At 40.7% G+C, this 17,966-nt stretch overlaps 1 protein-coding gene across 6 annotated transcripts; it reads left to right on the forward strand.

Annotated features, from left to right (window-relative positions):
- Positions 1-355: 355 nt before the first annotated feature.
- Positions 356-17,354, forward strand: LOC111867147. 6 transcript variants are annotated; one of them, XM_023856717.2, is made up of 7 exons: positions 356-422; positions 7,701-7,940; positions 9,928-10,056; positions 11,999-12,054; positions 13,040-13,118; positions 14,247-14,375; positions 14,685-17,354. In XM_023856717.2, the coding sequence occupies exons 1-7, from the start codon at positions 375-377 to the stop codon at positions 14,880-14,882; spliced, it is 879 nt and encodes a 292-aa protein (XP_023712485.1). In that variant the 5' UTR covers positions 356-374; the 3' UTR covers positions 14,883-17,354. The 6 variants fall into 6 exon arrangements, with proteins under 6 accessions (XP_023712485.1, XP_023712486.1, XP_023712487.1 ...); XM_023856718.2 differs by having other exon boundaries at positions 364-469; XM_023856719.2 differs by having other exon boundaries at positions 368-531.
- Positions 17,355-17,966: the final 612 nt, after the last annotated feature.

Below are 17,966 nucleotides of genomic sequence, written 5' to 3' on the forward strand. Positions count from 1 at the left end.
TGCTTTGTGAAATAAGATACACAAAGTGCAAAGACTGCAACAAAAACAGAAAATTTCAGGAAGCAAAGTGCAGAACAAAATTATGTGAACAGAAAACAATTGTTTTTCATTCAGCAATTTCGGAACTAGAGACATTTTTCAATTCAATCAGATGTCCATTTATTTGGTTCTGTTACTGTCCGGATTTTGATACGAATTACGTAGTAACTTTTAACCGACTGAGGTATCGATGCGGGATGTTGTGCCAAATATGAGCTACGGACGCCGGGATGGGAGATGTAAGTATAGTGGATAAGTAGATGGCAGTCCGCTCGTCCATTCAGCAGCATAGAGTTAAAGTTGCCGATAAGCAAGGAGCGTATGTTGGAGTTGAAATGTCAACTAAAGACCGTAAAGACGGTAAAGACGTTCATGTAGTTCATGTAGGTTCATGCATTGTATGTTGTTGGTGTTTAAACGTCAGATAAAGGTGCGGTAAATTGGTTCAGCAGTATTAGTAAGGATACATGACATTTAAAAGAGAAGAAATTGGTACACAAATTTAATTATAGGAGGCATTATATTTAATTTTGTGTGTATGTTGTCGTTAACAGTTGATACGACCATATGTTGAGTATCAGAGAATATAAATAAACGTGTATGTCAGGTTTAGTTGAAGTTTATGAAAATAACTGCGAAACCTGTAAGAGGAAGTTTTGTAAACCTGGCAGGGCGTGATGCCCACTCTGAACATGCTGGAAATTCGGATAAATTACAGAAACTAGTGATGTAAGATTCTTGATAGTGTGAAAGAGTAAAAATGTTCAATTTAATATAGTCAAGAGGCTGTACCACCTGCCTTTCATTTAATTTGTGTAAAACAGTAAATTCATATCGGCCTAATATTTTATCATATTCCACTCATAAAGAAACCCCCATTCTGGCCAAATCCAAAAATAGTAAAATAAGGGAGGATCAACTAATTTGAAATGGATATTGGGGTCCTTAGATGTTACACAAAACCCCACTCTTTTAATGCAAACAGTTCTGACCCACTGCACCCACTGATGTATCTATGAATTTTGAAGAAAGCTGACCCCTGCCTTAACCATGGGAATACCCTCCACATAATAAAATCAAAACAACTTTATCAGAAGTTCTTCACAATTAGTAACACAAAATTTACAAAGAATGATCAAAATTATACTTAAAACAGATTACTTACATTGTTACATCATATTCTATATTACTGCTGGTTAATAATCATGGTATGAACAAACAGAAGCAGAAATTACTTTTGCATTTAACAAAAATCAAAAGGAAAAAGATCTGTAAAACATGTTTTCCAAGGTTACTTGTTTAGTTGTGTTCTCTGTGTGTCTTACAAGTGAGCAAGGAAGACATCAAGTGTGGCCCTTACCCAAATACTGCATGTAAGTAAACTGACTTTTTTTTTTTCCTGCCCCACCCTGACAGAAAACCACAGAGTTGATTTTGACATTATGATGGAGTAAATGTTGGGCGCTCTGGCTTCCTAAGCAGAGATCACTTTCAGATTTTTTCAATGGAATCAATATCATATCTTTCATTAGTGTAGTGGAACAGTATTTTTTGTCAAGGAATACATTTGGAATTTTGGTGGGGAATTTTTTTTGAGAAACGTCCACTAGAATGACCAAGATGGGACTGGAAGGAGAACATTAATATAAATTTTATGGAGCTAAATTGTATAGATGGGAGATGAAAAGAGTTAACTGAAGTTGTGTCTGGTGATGAGAACTTGTGGGAACTGCCCACATTCAAGCAAATATCAAGTATCAATGCAAGTATCACTGCTTAGCAACAGTGAGTAAAGAGTTGTTGCTAGGCAAAGCCTACAACAATACGGACAGTGACATGTTTTCTATATGTCCGACTAGGTTATATAAAAAGATACATTGCGTGGAAGTTTACATCCCATGTGGAAGAGGGGTCGAATACCTCCGCTGTGACCCTGCGAGTTGTAAGAGGCGACGAAAAGGGAAGTCTCAAATCCGAGACAGTAAAATATGGTCTCGAGTCCCAAGGGACTCGGACCCTAGAAAGACTGCACTGGCAAAGGCCAGCAGCACATACAAAAGGCAGACCCATCGTCTCGTCAGAGAGGGCGCCCCACAAAAGCAAGACCGTAACTGTTAAAGGTAACAAATATCTGGTCATGAGCCCCAAATGGGGCTCGACACCAAGACTTACTGACTGACCGTCAGTCGCAATGTGATTTGGACTTGGAAGTTTAAGTTCTAGATTTCTACAGTTCTATAATTCTAGTTCAGTGTTCAAGGAGTCCACTATTGTTATTATTCTTCAACTCTTCAAACTCAAGTTTGTCTGTGTATACATTGCAACTGTAATAAATATTATAGAACAGTTCAACAAGTGGTTGTCTCTTCATATAATGACATCCCACATTGGTGACCCCGACAATACAACACAAATAATGGACAGCATTTGAATAGAAGACCTCCTGCAACTGTATGTAACAGAGATGGAGAATTTACAAGGCAAACTACATAACAGACGAGGACAGGAAGCCCAAATTGAAGAAGAACAACACAATGCCGGTATTACTAACAGACCACTACCATCAGAGACACCAAGAATTGCTGTGCAGCTTCTGCCGTTTTGGGTTGAAAGACCAGTTTGATTCGATCAAGCCGAAGCAAAGTTCACTTTGGCCGGTATCAGTAGCGAGCAGACCAAGTTCTGCTACGTGATCTCGCAGTTGGACCAGTGTTATGCAATGGAAATAGAGGACTCATGTCGTTGTCTTTCCCGGCACATCCAGCCAACTCACTGATTCCCAGCGTCAAGATCATCAGTAGCGGCACACCAGTCAACAGCCTCCTCGCCAAATTCCCGGACCTCACCCGCCCAGCCGGAACCCAGCGCGAAGTGTGTCACAACACTGTGCATCACATCCGGACTATACTTGGCCTGCCAGTCACCTGCAGACCCCGGTGACTGGCACCGGACTGACTCGCTGTCACCGGTCTCAGAGCTGTCGCCTCCGGTGGTGGCTGGGCTGTCGTCAACCCCAGTCACTGGGCTGTCAGTCTCTCTTCCATTGTTTCAAGGCACCTTCTCATGTACCCATCTTCTGATCCACTCGAAGCAGCTGCTGGTGGACCAGTCTTGGGAGTGTTTCATGCCCTCTCCCATGTCGTCTGGGTATTTCGTCTCATAAAAGTCATCGTCAGTTTCCAAATCGTTTTTGTCGCATAACCATGTTCGGACCCAACCAAAGCAGCCACTGCTTGTCGAGTCTCGGGACTGTTTTGTGCTCTCTCGGAGTTCGTCATGAGGAGAGCCACTGCCATCTTCCATTTAGGCTGGAAAGCAAGCATGAATGTTCTCCGTCCCACGCTGCATATCCAAACCAGAAAGATGTGTAGTTAGCAGACATTTCTGTGGTCCGTTCACATTATTACATACACAGTCTTCTCTTGCGATAGGTTGAAATGCCAGTTTGAATGCTGGTAATGGATTTTAACGATGAAGGTTCTCCCAGTTCTGGCCACTGGGCTATCACCAATCAGCACGCTTTCACAATATCTGTCTCTGGGCAGATTTTGACCATTTCACTGGGTGTAGCATTTTCTGTATTCACTTTTGCTCCTGACGCAGTCTGTGTAAGAGTTTGCACGGCCCTGATAGAGACAGTCACCTTGCAGGAAACACTTCACAGATGAAGTAAAATGGCTGCTACTCCATACATTTGCTCGCGGTCTCCCACTGCCCTATGAAAGAGGGTCTTTCTGTAATAACGTGTAGGGACATGCGTGTCTCGTCCCCAGGTGTGTAGCATACGTAAATATGCGGATACCAGAGAAAAAGAGTTCCGTGAATATGTCCACCTCAACTTTCTGTCTGTAGCAATAAACTGTATTATCTGATGAAACTGGAAACTTGGATATTTTTCTCACACTGAGCCGTTCTAAGCTTTAGCTCGCTCACGTATGATGTCATCATGTTTCCCTTGACGGATTCCATTCCCACTATGCAGTATCCTGACGTCAGTCACGTGGTCCCATGTACCCTCTCGTGAAGGGGAGAATTGTACAGTGCAGTTGTGTAGACCAAGTTGACTTGGAAGGTCGGTTACTAGCCAGCAGGTTTGTTGTGGAAAATATTGGTTTCGGCTGGGTCTGTTTTAAATTCCNGCTTGTATTAGTTTCTTGGTCAAATGTGTCGTTTGTTATTTATGTATTGTTATATATTTTTTTATTAAAATTGTATTTGTTTTTATCTAAGCCAACGAACTGAGTCTAGCTTCCTCCTTCTAGCTTGGATACCCCATCTCCATCTAGGGGAGCGTGGGAACCAACAATAGGGCCAGTAACGATTGCGCTGTGCCCTTCCTCTTCGTAATAATAATAATAATATAGTAGTAATCAGTGGAGAGGAAGACGAAGGGCGCGGTGCAACGCATTCAGTCTTGCTATCGCCAAAGCTGAGTTCGATGCCATGTTATGGGACGGCACGGTCACTGCTCAGAGAGTTCCTGGTCTTCTGCGCTACACATTGTACCCAAGAAGGACAACGGTTGGTGCCCTTGTGGCAACTGCAGAGCTTTAAACGCCCGAACCATCCCTGACCGCTACCCTGTCCTTCATATCCTTGACTACTCCCACCAACTTTTTGGTTGTTCTGTCTTCTCCAAGATCGACCTGGTGAGAGCCTACAATCAAATTCCCATCCATCCAGACAATATACAGAAGACGGCCATCACCACTCGATTCAGCCTATTCAAGTTCCTTTTCATGTCCTTCGGCCTGTGCAGCGCCGCACAGACCTTCCAACACTTGATGGACGACATTCTGTGGGACTCGACTTCTGTTTCGCTTATCTGGATGATATCCTCATCTTCTCCCGGTCTTTTGAGGAACACAAACAACACCTACAGCTCTCTTTGACCGACTGCAGAAGTATGGGATCCTCATCAACCCAGCGAAGTGTGTCTTCCAAGTACCTGAGATCACTTTTTTTTTTTTATTTGTTTCATTCTGGTCTGTCAGTAACAATTACAAAGGCAAAAGTAATACCATCTAATGTGACTATTTAAGTTTTATCACCTGAGGATTTTTCTCCCTTATATGTTTCGATTCTTACGGATCATCCTCAGAGGGTATCAATACTTTTGGAAACTACTATTACAATAGATGTTAATTGTATGGATGCACATATGATGTCTAAAATGCACAATATATGCAATGTTCAACCTTCCACATTCACGGTGGCCTTCTTGATGTTAAAACTTTTTAAAAAAGTTTGTTTTAAAAACTTTCAAGATTAAGCTTAAAATTTGTGAACCATACAGGTTCCTGTAAAATCTCCTACTGTTATTCATGGAGGTGGCTGGTCCTGTGCCACCTGTTTATCTTGTGAAAGGAGATTTCTTAGTATATCTGCGTTTATGCGTGGCCTGCTGTGTTGTTTACACTGTGTACTACAGGCGATTTATGCCCCATGCGGCAGCACACCAGGCACCACTTCAAGACATCCTCTCCGGACCCAAAGTCAAGGGCTCCCACCCCATCACTTGGACTCCGGAGCTCCACAGGGCCTTCGAAGAGTGCAAGGTGAGTTTGTTACGCGCCACACTATTGGCTCACCCCAATCCATCCATGCCACTTGCACTCATCACAGATGCCTCTATGTTCGCCATGGGTGCCGTGCTGCAGCAACGCGTCAAGAACGCCTGGCAGCCCCCGGCATTCTTCTCAAGGAAACTCAACCCGGTCCAGCAAAAATACAGTGCATATGACCACGAGCTGCTGGCCATCTATGAGGCCGTAAAGCACTTCCGCCACATGTTGGAAGCATGCCACTTCAACATCTTCACAGACCACAAACCTATCACCTACGCCTTCCAGCAGAAAAGGGACAAATGCTCACGAAGGCAATTCAACCACCTGGACTTCATAGCACAATTCACGACCGACATCCGACACATCTCTGGGCAGGACAACGTTGTTGCTGATGCTCTCTCCTGCGTCGAGTCCGTCACTGTGTCACCATCCTACGATGCATTGGCCGCATCGCAGGACAGCAATGATGAGCTCCAATCACTTCGGCAGTCGAACACCGCTTTGCGGCTAGAGAAGCTACCAATCCCCGGTACCATGGTGTCCATCTACTGCGATACCTCTACCAGGAAAACTCGGCTGTACATCCCGGCTCCTCTACAGTTTGAAGTGTTCCAGTCCATCCATGATCTGTCACACCCAGGGACCAAAGCAACAGTAAAACTGGTCGCACAGCGTTTCATGTGGTCAGGCCTGCAGAAGGATTGCTGCACCTGGTCATGTGCTTGCCAATCCTGCCAGCACTCCAAAGTATCCCGCCACACAGTGACTCCATTGGGCGACTTTACACTGCTGGCAGCCAAATTTCTTGCCTTATATATTAATTTATACCTTATATGTTTATTTAACTGATATTGAACCAGTATTTGGCATGTGATGTAACTAAAGTATTTTGTTGTTTCAGTAGATCTGGACATGTTCATTTTGGACACTGTATTTCTCATTTTATTCTTTGCAGTGTACTGGACCGGCCAGATAATACAGATATTGTAGGAATATGGAAAGCATGTGTGATTTCCCTGCTCCTCATATACTTTTTAGCTTAGTTGACATAGTGACCGTGGTGCAGACTGAATGACTGATGAATCAGGGTTCAATTTATGGGAGAGACATGAGATTTTTCTCTTCTACTCGTACTATGTGCACACTGGCCATAAGGCCAACCCAGCCTCCTTTCCCCAGCAAGTAGAATGGCCAGGGCATAATGCTGACCATTCACTCCTGTCTAGTGCCCAGGTTAACAAGGTGCAGAGCTGTACCTCCACTTCCCAATATATCGTCGTCAAGATGTGGTGCTTAAGTAAGCACATGGATGACATTACCTCTTTTACCTTTGTGTGCTTTTGGTGTGCAAGCACTGAAAATTTGCCCCATATTTTGCACTTCTTCGTTCTGTTGTTTGTTGTATGGCAACTGTCATTGCATCTCCAACTGAAAATCTTCTCCTCTTACTCACTTTTCTTCTACTTCTGCTTCCTTCAGCATTTTTTTCCTAATTTTTATGAGTTTTCTCTTATTGAACTTTTTGTTGAAATATTTATTTAATTTTGGTTCATTTGATCTTTTGTTATTACTGATTATAAGACTAAATTATATGGTTCAGTACATAAAAGTTCTATATCTTCTTTCATCCCACAGACTTTCCTCTTTATTCCCTGTGGAAGCAGGTTAGAATACATCCACTGTAGCCCTGCAAGTCATAGAAGATGACAAGAAGGGAACCCAGTACCTGGAGGTATAACAAGGCAACCCTTTCACTGGGGGACATAACTACAGACCTGGTCCTCCAGGTTTTGGGCTTGGACGCAAGGCTGATGACCTTGCTGTTTAAAAAAAATATTGTTGTGAAATGCAAATAAGTAAAAACAAGTGATCTGATTCATGACAGAATGCCCAAGCCTGAGTACTCTTAAGGAATGCTATGGCTTATGAAGGGTTGTTTAGCAGCGGCAGTGGTAACGATGATGACTTTTTTTTTCATTTCAGTGTCTTGCCAGCGCTTTCCTCTCTTTTTGATATCTTCCAGTACCTGGAAAATTTGAAAATGTAGCCTAGAGGGTAAGCTTTCTGAGTGTAGTTACAATTGAATGTCCACAGGTAAAGTGGGATATGTATCATAGCACTGTGCATTGGAATGCCCTATGTGTATGTGTCAGTCTTGCCTTCCTGGCAGCAGTAACAACTGGGCAGTACCAGCAACTGGCAACAGAAGCTCCTGAGAGTTCGTGGACTGGCCGCTGGATGCCACATCCACCATACACGAAACATGTAGATATTCACGATCGTGAACATGCAGTTCGAATGGGTGTGGTGACTACCGAATGTGACGATGCTAAGGTATGCATAAATGTAACTGTTGTGTGAAACATCTGTGAAAGTACAGTATGCCTTGAGTGAGCAACCTTACAGGAGAATAACAGTGAGTGTTCAATGATGTGTCCAGAATGGCAATATTGTCTTCCTTTATACCCGTATATCGAAAATAGAATCTTCTGGTTTGAATATGTGGTTCTCACAGTGATAACTGATATGCCCTCGTACTATATTTTGGAATGTGATGCCATGTGACCCAGGAGAGTTCCACTGATGTTTTTTTGAGTAACATCTTACCTCCATCTTCAGGCATGAAGAATAAGCCAAGTAAGGAACCAGCAAGAAACTGGTGGCAAGCAAAGCTATACTTGCTGCCTGCTTATTGCTGGTTCCTTACTTGGCTTATTCTTCAACCCTGAAGATGGAGACAGTATGTTCATACAAATTATCAGTGGCTTCCTACCAGACTGCACAGCATCACATCCCAGAAGACGGTACTCTTCAGAATGTAGTAACTTTTTCATCATTACCTGTCAGTCTATGTCACTGTAGGATGATACAGATACACCCAGAGATATGTTTCAGACCCACAGTTTGCTGGATTACTGGATGTTGTTTTTAAAGTATATACAGGTGCTATACAAAATAACAGAATCACTAAGATACTGAGGAATAGAATTTATTTCAGTTGGCTGCATTGAAAGGACTTTAATTGGCAACACTGAATGCTTTTCTTCTATTTGTTTACACTCTGTAATGCTTGTGTCAGGTTGGGTAATAGGGTACATCCTATGATCCAGACTTTATTTCCTAACAACGATGCATTGTTCCAAGATAACAGTGGCCCAATTCGCACAGCTGGAACTGTGCAGTCATGGTTTGAAGATCATGAAGGTGAACTTCAGCACCTTCCCTGGCCAACAATATCACCAGATTTGAATATCACTGAACCACTCTGATTGGTTTTGGAGGCTAGACTGAGGTATAGATTCCGACCTCCAACATCTCCAGAGCAATTTGAAAGGTTCAAAAAGGATGGTATAAAATTCTGCTACAGACTGTCCATTGCAAGAAGGATTGCTACTGTATTGAAGACAAAAGATGGTCCAATACAGTATTACTAAAGAAATGTGTACAGTATCTGTAGTGTTTCCATTATTTAGACCAACCCCTGTAGATTCTCAGTGTGCAGATTTGAATGAATACTCTTACAGAGCATTTGCTCTGAAACTGCCCAAGCTTACTTGATTTAGAGATGCACAAGAACAGCGCTGTTACATCCCGTCTGACCAGGGAGTGCTGATATTGGTATGTAGGCTGCAAGAGGATGAAGGGACAGTAAGAACATGTGGCATGTACAGTCTGTTTGGCCTTCTCAGATTATGTCATCAGCCAACAGGGAAGTGTTTCAGAAAAAAGCCACTGGCACTCCTTGATTGGATGGGATATACGAGTACCAGGAAATTTTATTGTTATCTCTTCCAACATGTGAATGATTTTTATTGGTTCTGATGAAGTTTACTGTAGTTTATCAACACTGAAGTGTAGGAAGTAGATTTTAGATGTTGGTTGATTATTGGTATTGCCAAAACTTGTAGATGAAATTCCAACATCGTTGTATTTGTTTATCTCAAGATTAAATGAGGTAAGGCAGAAATATACATAATAGTTCAAGCTTTCATCTCGATGAATGCACTGAAGTCTGCTTTGTCAATCAGGTATATCAGTGGTGAGTTGGAAACCAGTATTCCAGAGACCTGATCTATCTCCATCATGAGGGTTGACAGAGAGATTGATGGATCATTAATTTGTGTTCTATAAATATCAAATTTACTGATTGACATGCGCACGCACCTCAGCGACTTTTGGTAATTCCCCCACAGCAACCCTCATGATGGAGACACAGCAGATCTCCATAATATTGGTTTTCAGCTCATCTTCAATGCAGCTGATGATCCAAGAAGTTTTTAAGATAAACACATATATTTGTATTTTTGTGCCTGTTTTCCAGACAAATCTCACACTCGACTGGGACTATTCCCCAGGTGATTACACTTGCTACAGTTATAACAGAAGATATCTTCCAAATGCAAGAATTAAGCCAATTTTGGAATGTGAAAATATTCCGAAGTACTACTCAGTAAGTGATTTTAGCACATGACATGCATGGACTTCACCATCTAACCAAATGGCCATTTGTATGACCCAGTTCATTTCCCCCAAACAGCGTATTATAGAAAGAAAGAAAGAAAGAAGGGGGGGGGAAGGTAAAGACAAAATGTGATACCTCTTGGAGAAACAGTTTAAAAAAATTCCTAATTTGCTGTTATATACTTGTGTTTAACTCAGAGCCATCTTGTTTTCATATAATTCCCTCCATAAGAGAAGCAATAGGATAATGGCAGGAGCTGGAATAGCTTATTTGGTATAGGCATGGGCTGTGAGCTGGATAGCCAAGGAACCGGAGTTTTATTCCTGGCAGAAGCAAGAGATTTTTTCTCTCCTTAACCACATCCATACTGGTTATGGGCCCACCCAGCCTCCAATCAGATAGACACTTTGGTAACATGACTGGGTCATAAAACTGACATGCCATTTCCATATTCCATCTAGTACCATAGTAAAAACACCTGGTAATTAATTAAGAACAGGGACAACTTTGCTTTTGTACAGGGAAATCGAGAAGTCGCACACATCACACTAAGCAATTATATTTTGCTGGTTTAATGCACAAACTACAAGACATACAGCACTTACTATTAATGTTTATAACCTTACATCTTAGAAATGCAAAATCAATTCATATCTTTACAACATATGCTCGAAATAGCTTCCCTGTTCAGCCATGCATGCACGAACTCTTTTTACCATGTTCGAGGCCACTTTGTGGAGCCCTTTTAAACTGATGCTGTTAATCGCCGTCATAATGTTCCTCTTGAGGTCATTCAGTGTATGCGGATTGTTTTGATGTTCCCCCAAAGGAAAAAAATCTGCAAGTGAGAAATCGGGTGAACGCAGGGGCCACAATCCTTTCGAAATGAGACGGTCACTGAAAAACTCACATAAGAACTGCATGGTTTCATTAGATGTGTGACATGTGGCACTGTCTTGTTGCAACCAACACTCACGTTCATCAACTCCAAGAAGTGCAATAAACTGTGTAATGATGTCTTGGTACACTAGACTGTTCACTGTCGTTTCAAAGAAAATTGGGCCCACTATTCAATTACGTGATGCAGCACACCACACTCCAATTTTCTGATAGTGCAAGGGCTTTTCATGTAACACATGTGGATTTTCAGATGACCAAATCCTATTGTTTTGACTGTTCACGTTTCTACTAAGTTGAAACCACACTTCATCAGTGAAGAAAACCCAATCAAACTCTTCAATTCCGTGGTTGCCAACAAATGTCCAAAACTATCTACAGTACAATAGGAGTTTTCCTTTATCCAGGTCCTTCAGTTCCTGCACACAGCGAACATGATATGTACGAAGGTGTAACTTCTTCATCGCTTTCTGAGCACTTCTGTATGAAATCCCTGATTGTGCTGATAGTCTCCTCAGGCTTTTTGAAGGGGAACACTGCAACATTTTCTGCACGTCAGCCAGTTTAGCCTCAGTCAAACTGGCCGGTCTCCCAGATCTCTTCCTATCTGAAACTGATCCACATCCCCGAAATCGGTTGATTATTCTCGTTATCATTGAATTGTTAGGAACTGCAGAATCCAGATATTCCCAACAAAACTCATCTGCGACACGTGCATAAGAATGACTTGCAAAATAATGTTCTACCATGAAAACTCATTGTTCTTGGGAAAACAACGTGTGTCACACAATAAACAAAGCTATACTGCAGACATCGTATGACCGATACACGACATATGGCGTTTCTACTTGTTGTTAGTACTCCTACAGTACCATCTAGCAGTAGGAGATATAATTATATTAAATGCAGTACAGTTTATAACAACTTTTAGTGTGATGTGCACAACTTTTCGATCTCCCTGTATAAATATGAAATAAACACTGTGTTATTGACAGTGATGAGCAGTTGATTTTATGTGCCATTTCCTTTCCAGGCTCGTCATGAGTGTATGAACAAGTCAATACATTATCAATCAGCTGTACCTACATAGTAAGTACTTTCTAAATGGTATTCATTGATACATTTTTTTTACATGAATTCTTCGACAAAAGGTCAAGGTTTTATTCCTTTCAGAATTAATTTATTATATCTGCATTTCTTCATTACATTACATTTCTTTTCCACATAAAATTATCTGTCAGGATAACTGGGCATCATTTTTATTTGTATTGATTCAATTTACTTAGATATACATGTTACGAGGATATCTTGTAGCACGGCAGTTCTGAGGAATGGGTACATTAACCCACCTTTGGGTGTGTAAAGCTTCATAAAGAGATATTTGAGATATGTTTTGTACATTGCCAAACACAATCAAAAGGGCCTTAAATATATCTTGACAGCTGTCCTATTTGTAATGTTTGTTTAAAATGAAAAAAGACGTTTTATTTTTTCAGTGTTATAATACATGGTAACATGAACAGTTTGAAGTTGCCTGTGAAAGGGAGTACATAAGCATTATCAGGGTGCATCATAGATTCCTTTTATCCATCTGCTTCTTGGTCTTCCTCTTTCTCCCTGATGATATATGATTTAAGGAAGAAAAAATATTCCCTGATCCATTGAATTGCTCAGTGTCTTTGATCTTGTAGAATTGATGAATTTGCTTCTCATGAACTCTCTTTTTTTTTTTATTTTCCTTGGCACTACAGCCCCAGTGAGCCTAGGTCTACCTCCATGAACTTCTCCATTCACTTCGGTTTTTCTAGATATTACACATATGGTAGGACTCCTTGGGTGGGTGATCAGCTCATCGCAAGGCCTCTACCTGTACACAAACACAGAAAAGCGCACACACACACACACACAAACTAAACATCCATGCCCTGAGTGGGATTCGAACCCACGATCCCGGCTTCCAAGCGAGCGAAGACAGTGCATGCCTTAGACCGCTCGGCTACCATGACTGGCCATGAACTCTCATACTTTCTTGCATTTAAGATACAGTAATATTGATGTGTATAATTACTTTCAGTGGCACCCACCGACCACTTTGGCCACGATATGGTGAATACAAATTTGTACCCCGACAGCGGTGGGTCCACAACTTGGAGGCAAGTAATTGTATATGACAGTTCATATTGCATAAATAAATAAGCTGTTATACATATATGAGGGGTGTTCATTAAGTAATGTTTCCTAGCTTGTAATGTTTGTGTCTATCAATCATTACCATCCACACAGTTATTGACTTTTGGACATTATGCATCATCCTGTTTATTATTATTATTATTATTGTTATTATTTAAAACAACATTTTGGAGATCAGAATCTTTCTCTGTCATCAGGCAGAGGACCTACTCAGTTGGGCCCAATCAATAGAACTAGTCTGGAGAAAGGGCCTACCTCTAGCGATTGGGCTCGACTGAGTAGGTCCTCTGCCTGACAACAGAGGCAGATTCTAGTCTCTGAAACGTTGTTTTAAATGAAAGAAAACAGAATGATGGATAATGTCCAAAGGTCAGTAATTTTATTAATATACCATCATCACAAACTTTTAGATCTTATTGCCATCCACCCTGTAGTCCCAGCCTTAACCTGCTGGGCTTCTGTTGGTTTGGGCCTCTAAAGCAGCACCTGGGAGGTCTTCAGTTCTACAGTACTGAAGAAGTGGAAATGATCATTGGTAAATGGTTATGAATGCAAGAACCTGATTCCTACTGAAACTAAATTTTATAACTTGTGCCAAGATGGGACAAATGCATCAGTGTGCTTGGAGATTATGTTCAAAAATAATTTTACTTAAGTAGTGTTAAGTGAGCTACATTTAACATTGTAATGACTCCTTATTTCATTTAGTTTAGCTATGGAACCTTCTTGAACAGCCTTGATATAACAGGTTCATATAGAAGTTTCATGCTCCTCTAGCAGTTCATTTTTGGTGCATGTAGAGGGAATGTGAAAGAGAGTCTTACTGCAAGGACTCTGTGTTATTGAGTTTGTGTACATTTTTATGGGCTTCTTGGATTGATGCGAGATATGAGGTTCTCACATCAATGAGTATTATGGTCGTCAGGCACAGGATGCTGAGAGGTGGAAGCAGCAAGTTACTCTGAAACTTCATGACATCACATCGCAGAAAACCATACTCCCATGGTAGTAACTTTTCCTGTTTACTTCTTTTCAGTTTACATTTCAACTAAAGATAATGAAACGTTGCTGCTGTTTCATTTTGGTTGCAGCATGGCGCTGTTGTGATGTTGTATCATCCTTGTGCCAACCAACTGGAAGTGAATCGTCTGAGACATTTGGTTACGAATTGTCTCCGCAGACATATCATCACTCCACTGGCACTGCTGGACGAAGAAAGGGTAAGGTACATCCAAAATGTGGGAAGCATTTTGTGGTGACTAGTTCCCCATAGTCACTCATATCCCTAGTCCAAATCCTGCCATTTTTGCTGCTTTCCCTCATTTTGTATGGAAGTTGGAGATGACAGGTTCTCTACAGTATCGGTACCCATCTGCCATGCTACATGCCATCACATCCCAGAGAACCATAATCTTAACATTCGAGGTAACATTCTGTATTTGCTAGTTGGGATGAAAGTGTTTGTGAAAATCATGAACAGTTCCACTTAAACCTGTTTAGAGCTGACATTGTTTTACCCTTATTTACAGCCTTTGGCACTGGTGACTTGGGGATGTCGATTAACCATGTCATCTGTTCAGCCTAGTATTGTAAAGAACTTCATCAAACAGCATGGTCTACAAGGACCTGAAAAAGTCTCACGAGATGGGCAGTATGATTTGGGTTTGAAGGACCCTGCAAAGATTATCACTGATATAGATGATTCTGTCTTATGTCCAGGAAGTTGAATTCGGGTAATGTAACATACTGTATAGGGAGCTGTTTATGCAGCCAATAATTCTGATCCACAGCTGTATTTACAGTAGACTACCAGCCATACTGCCCTGTTTATGTGTGCCCTCTGGATTTATTTTGTTATAAATTTTGCAGCTATTCTGTATTATGTGGTCCTGTAACTATTTAAACACTTTGAAGCTCTTGTGGTGACTATGCAATTAAGTCTTCTCAAATCAGCCATGTGAAGACGAAGTTACTGTTAAGCATTTTTGAGACTGTCTTTGTCTTCATCATCAGGGGTTGATGGGATGAGAGATGTAGCTGCGTGTGTGCTCTCAAAGGCCAGTGTCCCATCCTGTCAGCCAGTGACTGCTAGTATCTTGTAGTGTCTATGGTAAGCATCGTGGGCTGCAATGACTGCATGCCTTAATGAATCCAGTTCTCCCAGCAGGAGACAGGAAACCTCTGACTGCCTGACTGCACCCACTATTTTGCCAGTGGTCTGCACTGGGACAGGACACTGTGCTTCTCCAATGGCATACTCTTTAGATAAAAATAACCATTTGGCTATAACACTCATCACATCAATCCCTAATGATGGAGACAGAGACATTGTTAAAAATATTGCATTCTATTGTAACTCCATCTTCAAGTGGCTGATCACCTAAGAAGGTATTGTATACTATTTGAATGACCTACTTATAAATCTTAGCTGCCTTTTCTTCTTGCACTTTTATACCCTCCCAAACTCTGCTTTTTCATGTCATTATAATAAAAGATGCCATGCACTTAATATTAGGCGGACGCCACAAAGCTAAACAGGTCACTAAGATGTTTATCAAAGAAGGGATTTTATTTTGTTTGAGAAACTTTATTTGCTGTTTTTCAAATAACAAATGCTAAAAGAAACATATGGTCACTCTATTTGTAAGTTTCCGTCGTCATATCAGTTTGTGAAGACAATTTAGTAACATGTGAGGAGGAAGACCAGAGCAGAGACCTTTATTAAATTTATGTTGTGAAGGAAGCGTATATTTCAGAAGAGTTGTAGACGTACTGGGGCTCTGGCATGATTCACTTCTGATAACACTTGTAACTTTGCAAGGGTTTTATCTCATTATTTTACATAGGTATTTTATCACATATTTTTAAGCCACTTTCAGATGAAATTATGATGTGAAGCTGTGTATATTTCTGAAGGCAATTAGTAGTTCCTAGAAACAGTTGAAAATTCTGTTTAAGTAGAATAGATTCAAATCACAGAGCAGTTCTGTGGACATCATTCTACATTTGTCCATCTTCAAAACAGTGAGTCAGAAATGAAAGTGGCAAAGGACACATGCTTGTCTTTAGGTCCTGTGTTTGAACGACCAGAGCGTCATGAAGTCACTCACAAAAGTAAGGAATTCAGCACGTCAAGGAAACAGTATGGCTGTAGGACTTCTGCTTCTGAGGCATAATGTAATAATATATTATTTCCATCAACATGTATGTATTTTCTGAAATTGTTGTATGGAAATTTCACCTATTTGTTACTAACATATACTATGCAGTAAGTTTAATTTTGTGTTGTTATTCATTTCTGATGCTGTATCAGCTGGCTTGTCCTGTTTTAACCCTTTGAAGCCTGATTGTTACTGGTGTAGCAGATGCTTAAACGTACCAGCACTCTGCATTCTCCCCACCGACTGTGTTTGTGTGTTTCTTGCAGTAAACGGTGAATGTTTCCCTATACAGCATTAACCAGTTGACTATTGTAATGGAGATGTAATGTGTTCCTTGTGAGGTATGCACTGATTTTCTTACATTATTTAGAAGAAATTAGATTTCTGAAGGGTTAAGTTACTGTCCTGGCATTTTATATAAGGACTGAGGAATACAACTAAAATCTCAATGCCAGATGAAGTTTCGGGTTTACACATCACTCATATTATGGCGATCTAACTTGCATGGGAGAGTAAGAGGTTTCATCTGAATCTTTTGTAACTTTGAGTCTATGACTAGATTGTCATATTAACTTGTTACAATGTTATGGCTGTTGTGTATGTCCTTTTTTGCCTAAGTTACATCACTGTGGTACTGAGTCCTGCCTGTAGGGTGGGTAATGCTCCTTATTACAGTTCTTGCAGCTGCACATTATTGGAAGCTGTTATACTCTGTCCTCTGTTTACAGGATGAATGACTGTCAATAAAAAGGAAAATTAATCATGTACACTTTTTAATTATTACTTAATTTGGTGCGTTGTTTTTAAACAAACTCTTGTTGTTCTTCCCAGGATTGCAATATTGTTCTGTTAGAACATGGTACACATTCATATGCAAATGTACTGTAATATGATATCTGGCAGCTCGTGTGGTCATATTTCTGTGGACAGTAAAACTGTCTTATGTCTTATGTAATATCTGTGTTTAAATTTCAGTTCCGTAACTGTAATTAATGAACTCCTATGCAACAGGGTAATGAGCCAGGATAGCGCAGTCAGTATAGCAACTGGCTACAGGCTGAACAACTGAGGAATCGAGTTTCAAGTCCCAATAGGGTCAAGTATTTTCTCTACTCCACATCATCCAGATTGGCTCTAGGGCCCACTCAACATCCTATCCAGTCAGTACTGGGGGCTCTTTCCCTGAGGGTAAAGTGGTAAGGGTGTGTAGCTGACCACTGACCAACTAGTGCCAAGGACAAGAAAATGCAGATCTATACATCCACTCCCCCATACCCCTTCAGGGCATAGTGCTTAATTAGTTAAGCACAGGGACAACTTCATGTAGCAGAGCATGGCATTTTATGTAAATGAATTAACATAGGATGCTCAAAAATATTTTCAGAAGAATTTTTATCTTTTAAATAAGGAAGAACTTTGGGACAGAATAAAAACTATTTTTATGTGCCAGAACCATAAAACACAAAAAAGGCTGTTTAAATTATAAGATTATGTATTACGTATTTCAGAAATAAGCCCAGAACAACATTTATCTTTTAAACTAAGATATGACAGTGAATGAGGAAAAACAGTGTCATTTTTAACTTGTATTGTTTTACTTAAAAATTAAGCACTTTGTCAAGTTTTAGATGGCTGTTGATTATGATTTTC

Source organism: Cryptotermes secundus, unplaced genomic scaffold (assembly GCF_002891405.2).
Source record: "Cryptotermes secundus unplaced genomic scaffold, Csec_1.0 scaffold448, whole genome shotgun sequence".
Lineage (NCBI taxonomy): Eukaryota > Metazoa > Arthropoda > Insecta > Blattodea > Kalotermitidae > Cryptotermes > Cryptotermes secundus.

What these genes read in the sequence shown, in the direction of transcription:
- LOC111867147 (XM_023856716.2), top strand. Translation starts at nt 5,364, where the DNA reads ATGGAGGTGGCTGGTCCTGTGCCACCTGTTTATCTTGTGAAAGGAGAT. An exon ending in ATATTCCGAAGTACTACTCA is followed by an intron (nt 10,057 to 11,998) that starts GTAAGTGATTTT and finishes TTTCCTTTCCAG; the next exon opens with GCTCGTCATGAGTGTATGAA. An exon ending in CACTGCTGGACGAAGAAAGG is followed by an intron (nt 14,376 to 14,684) that starts GTAAGGTACATC and finishes CCTTATTTACAG; the next exon opens with CCTTTGGCACTGGTGACTTG.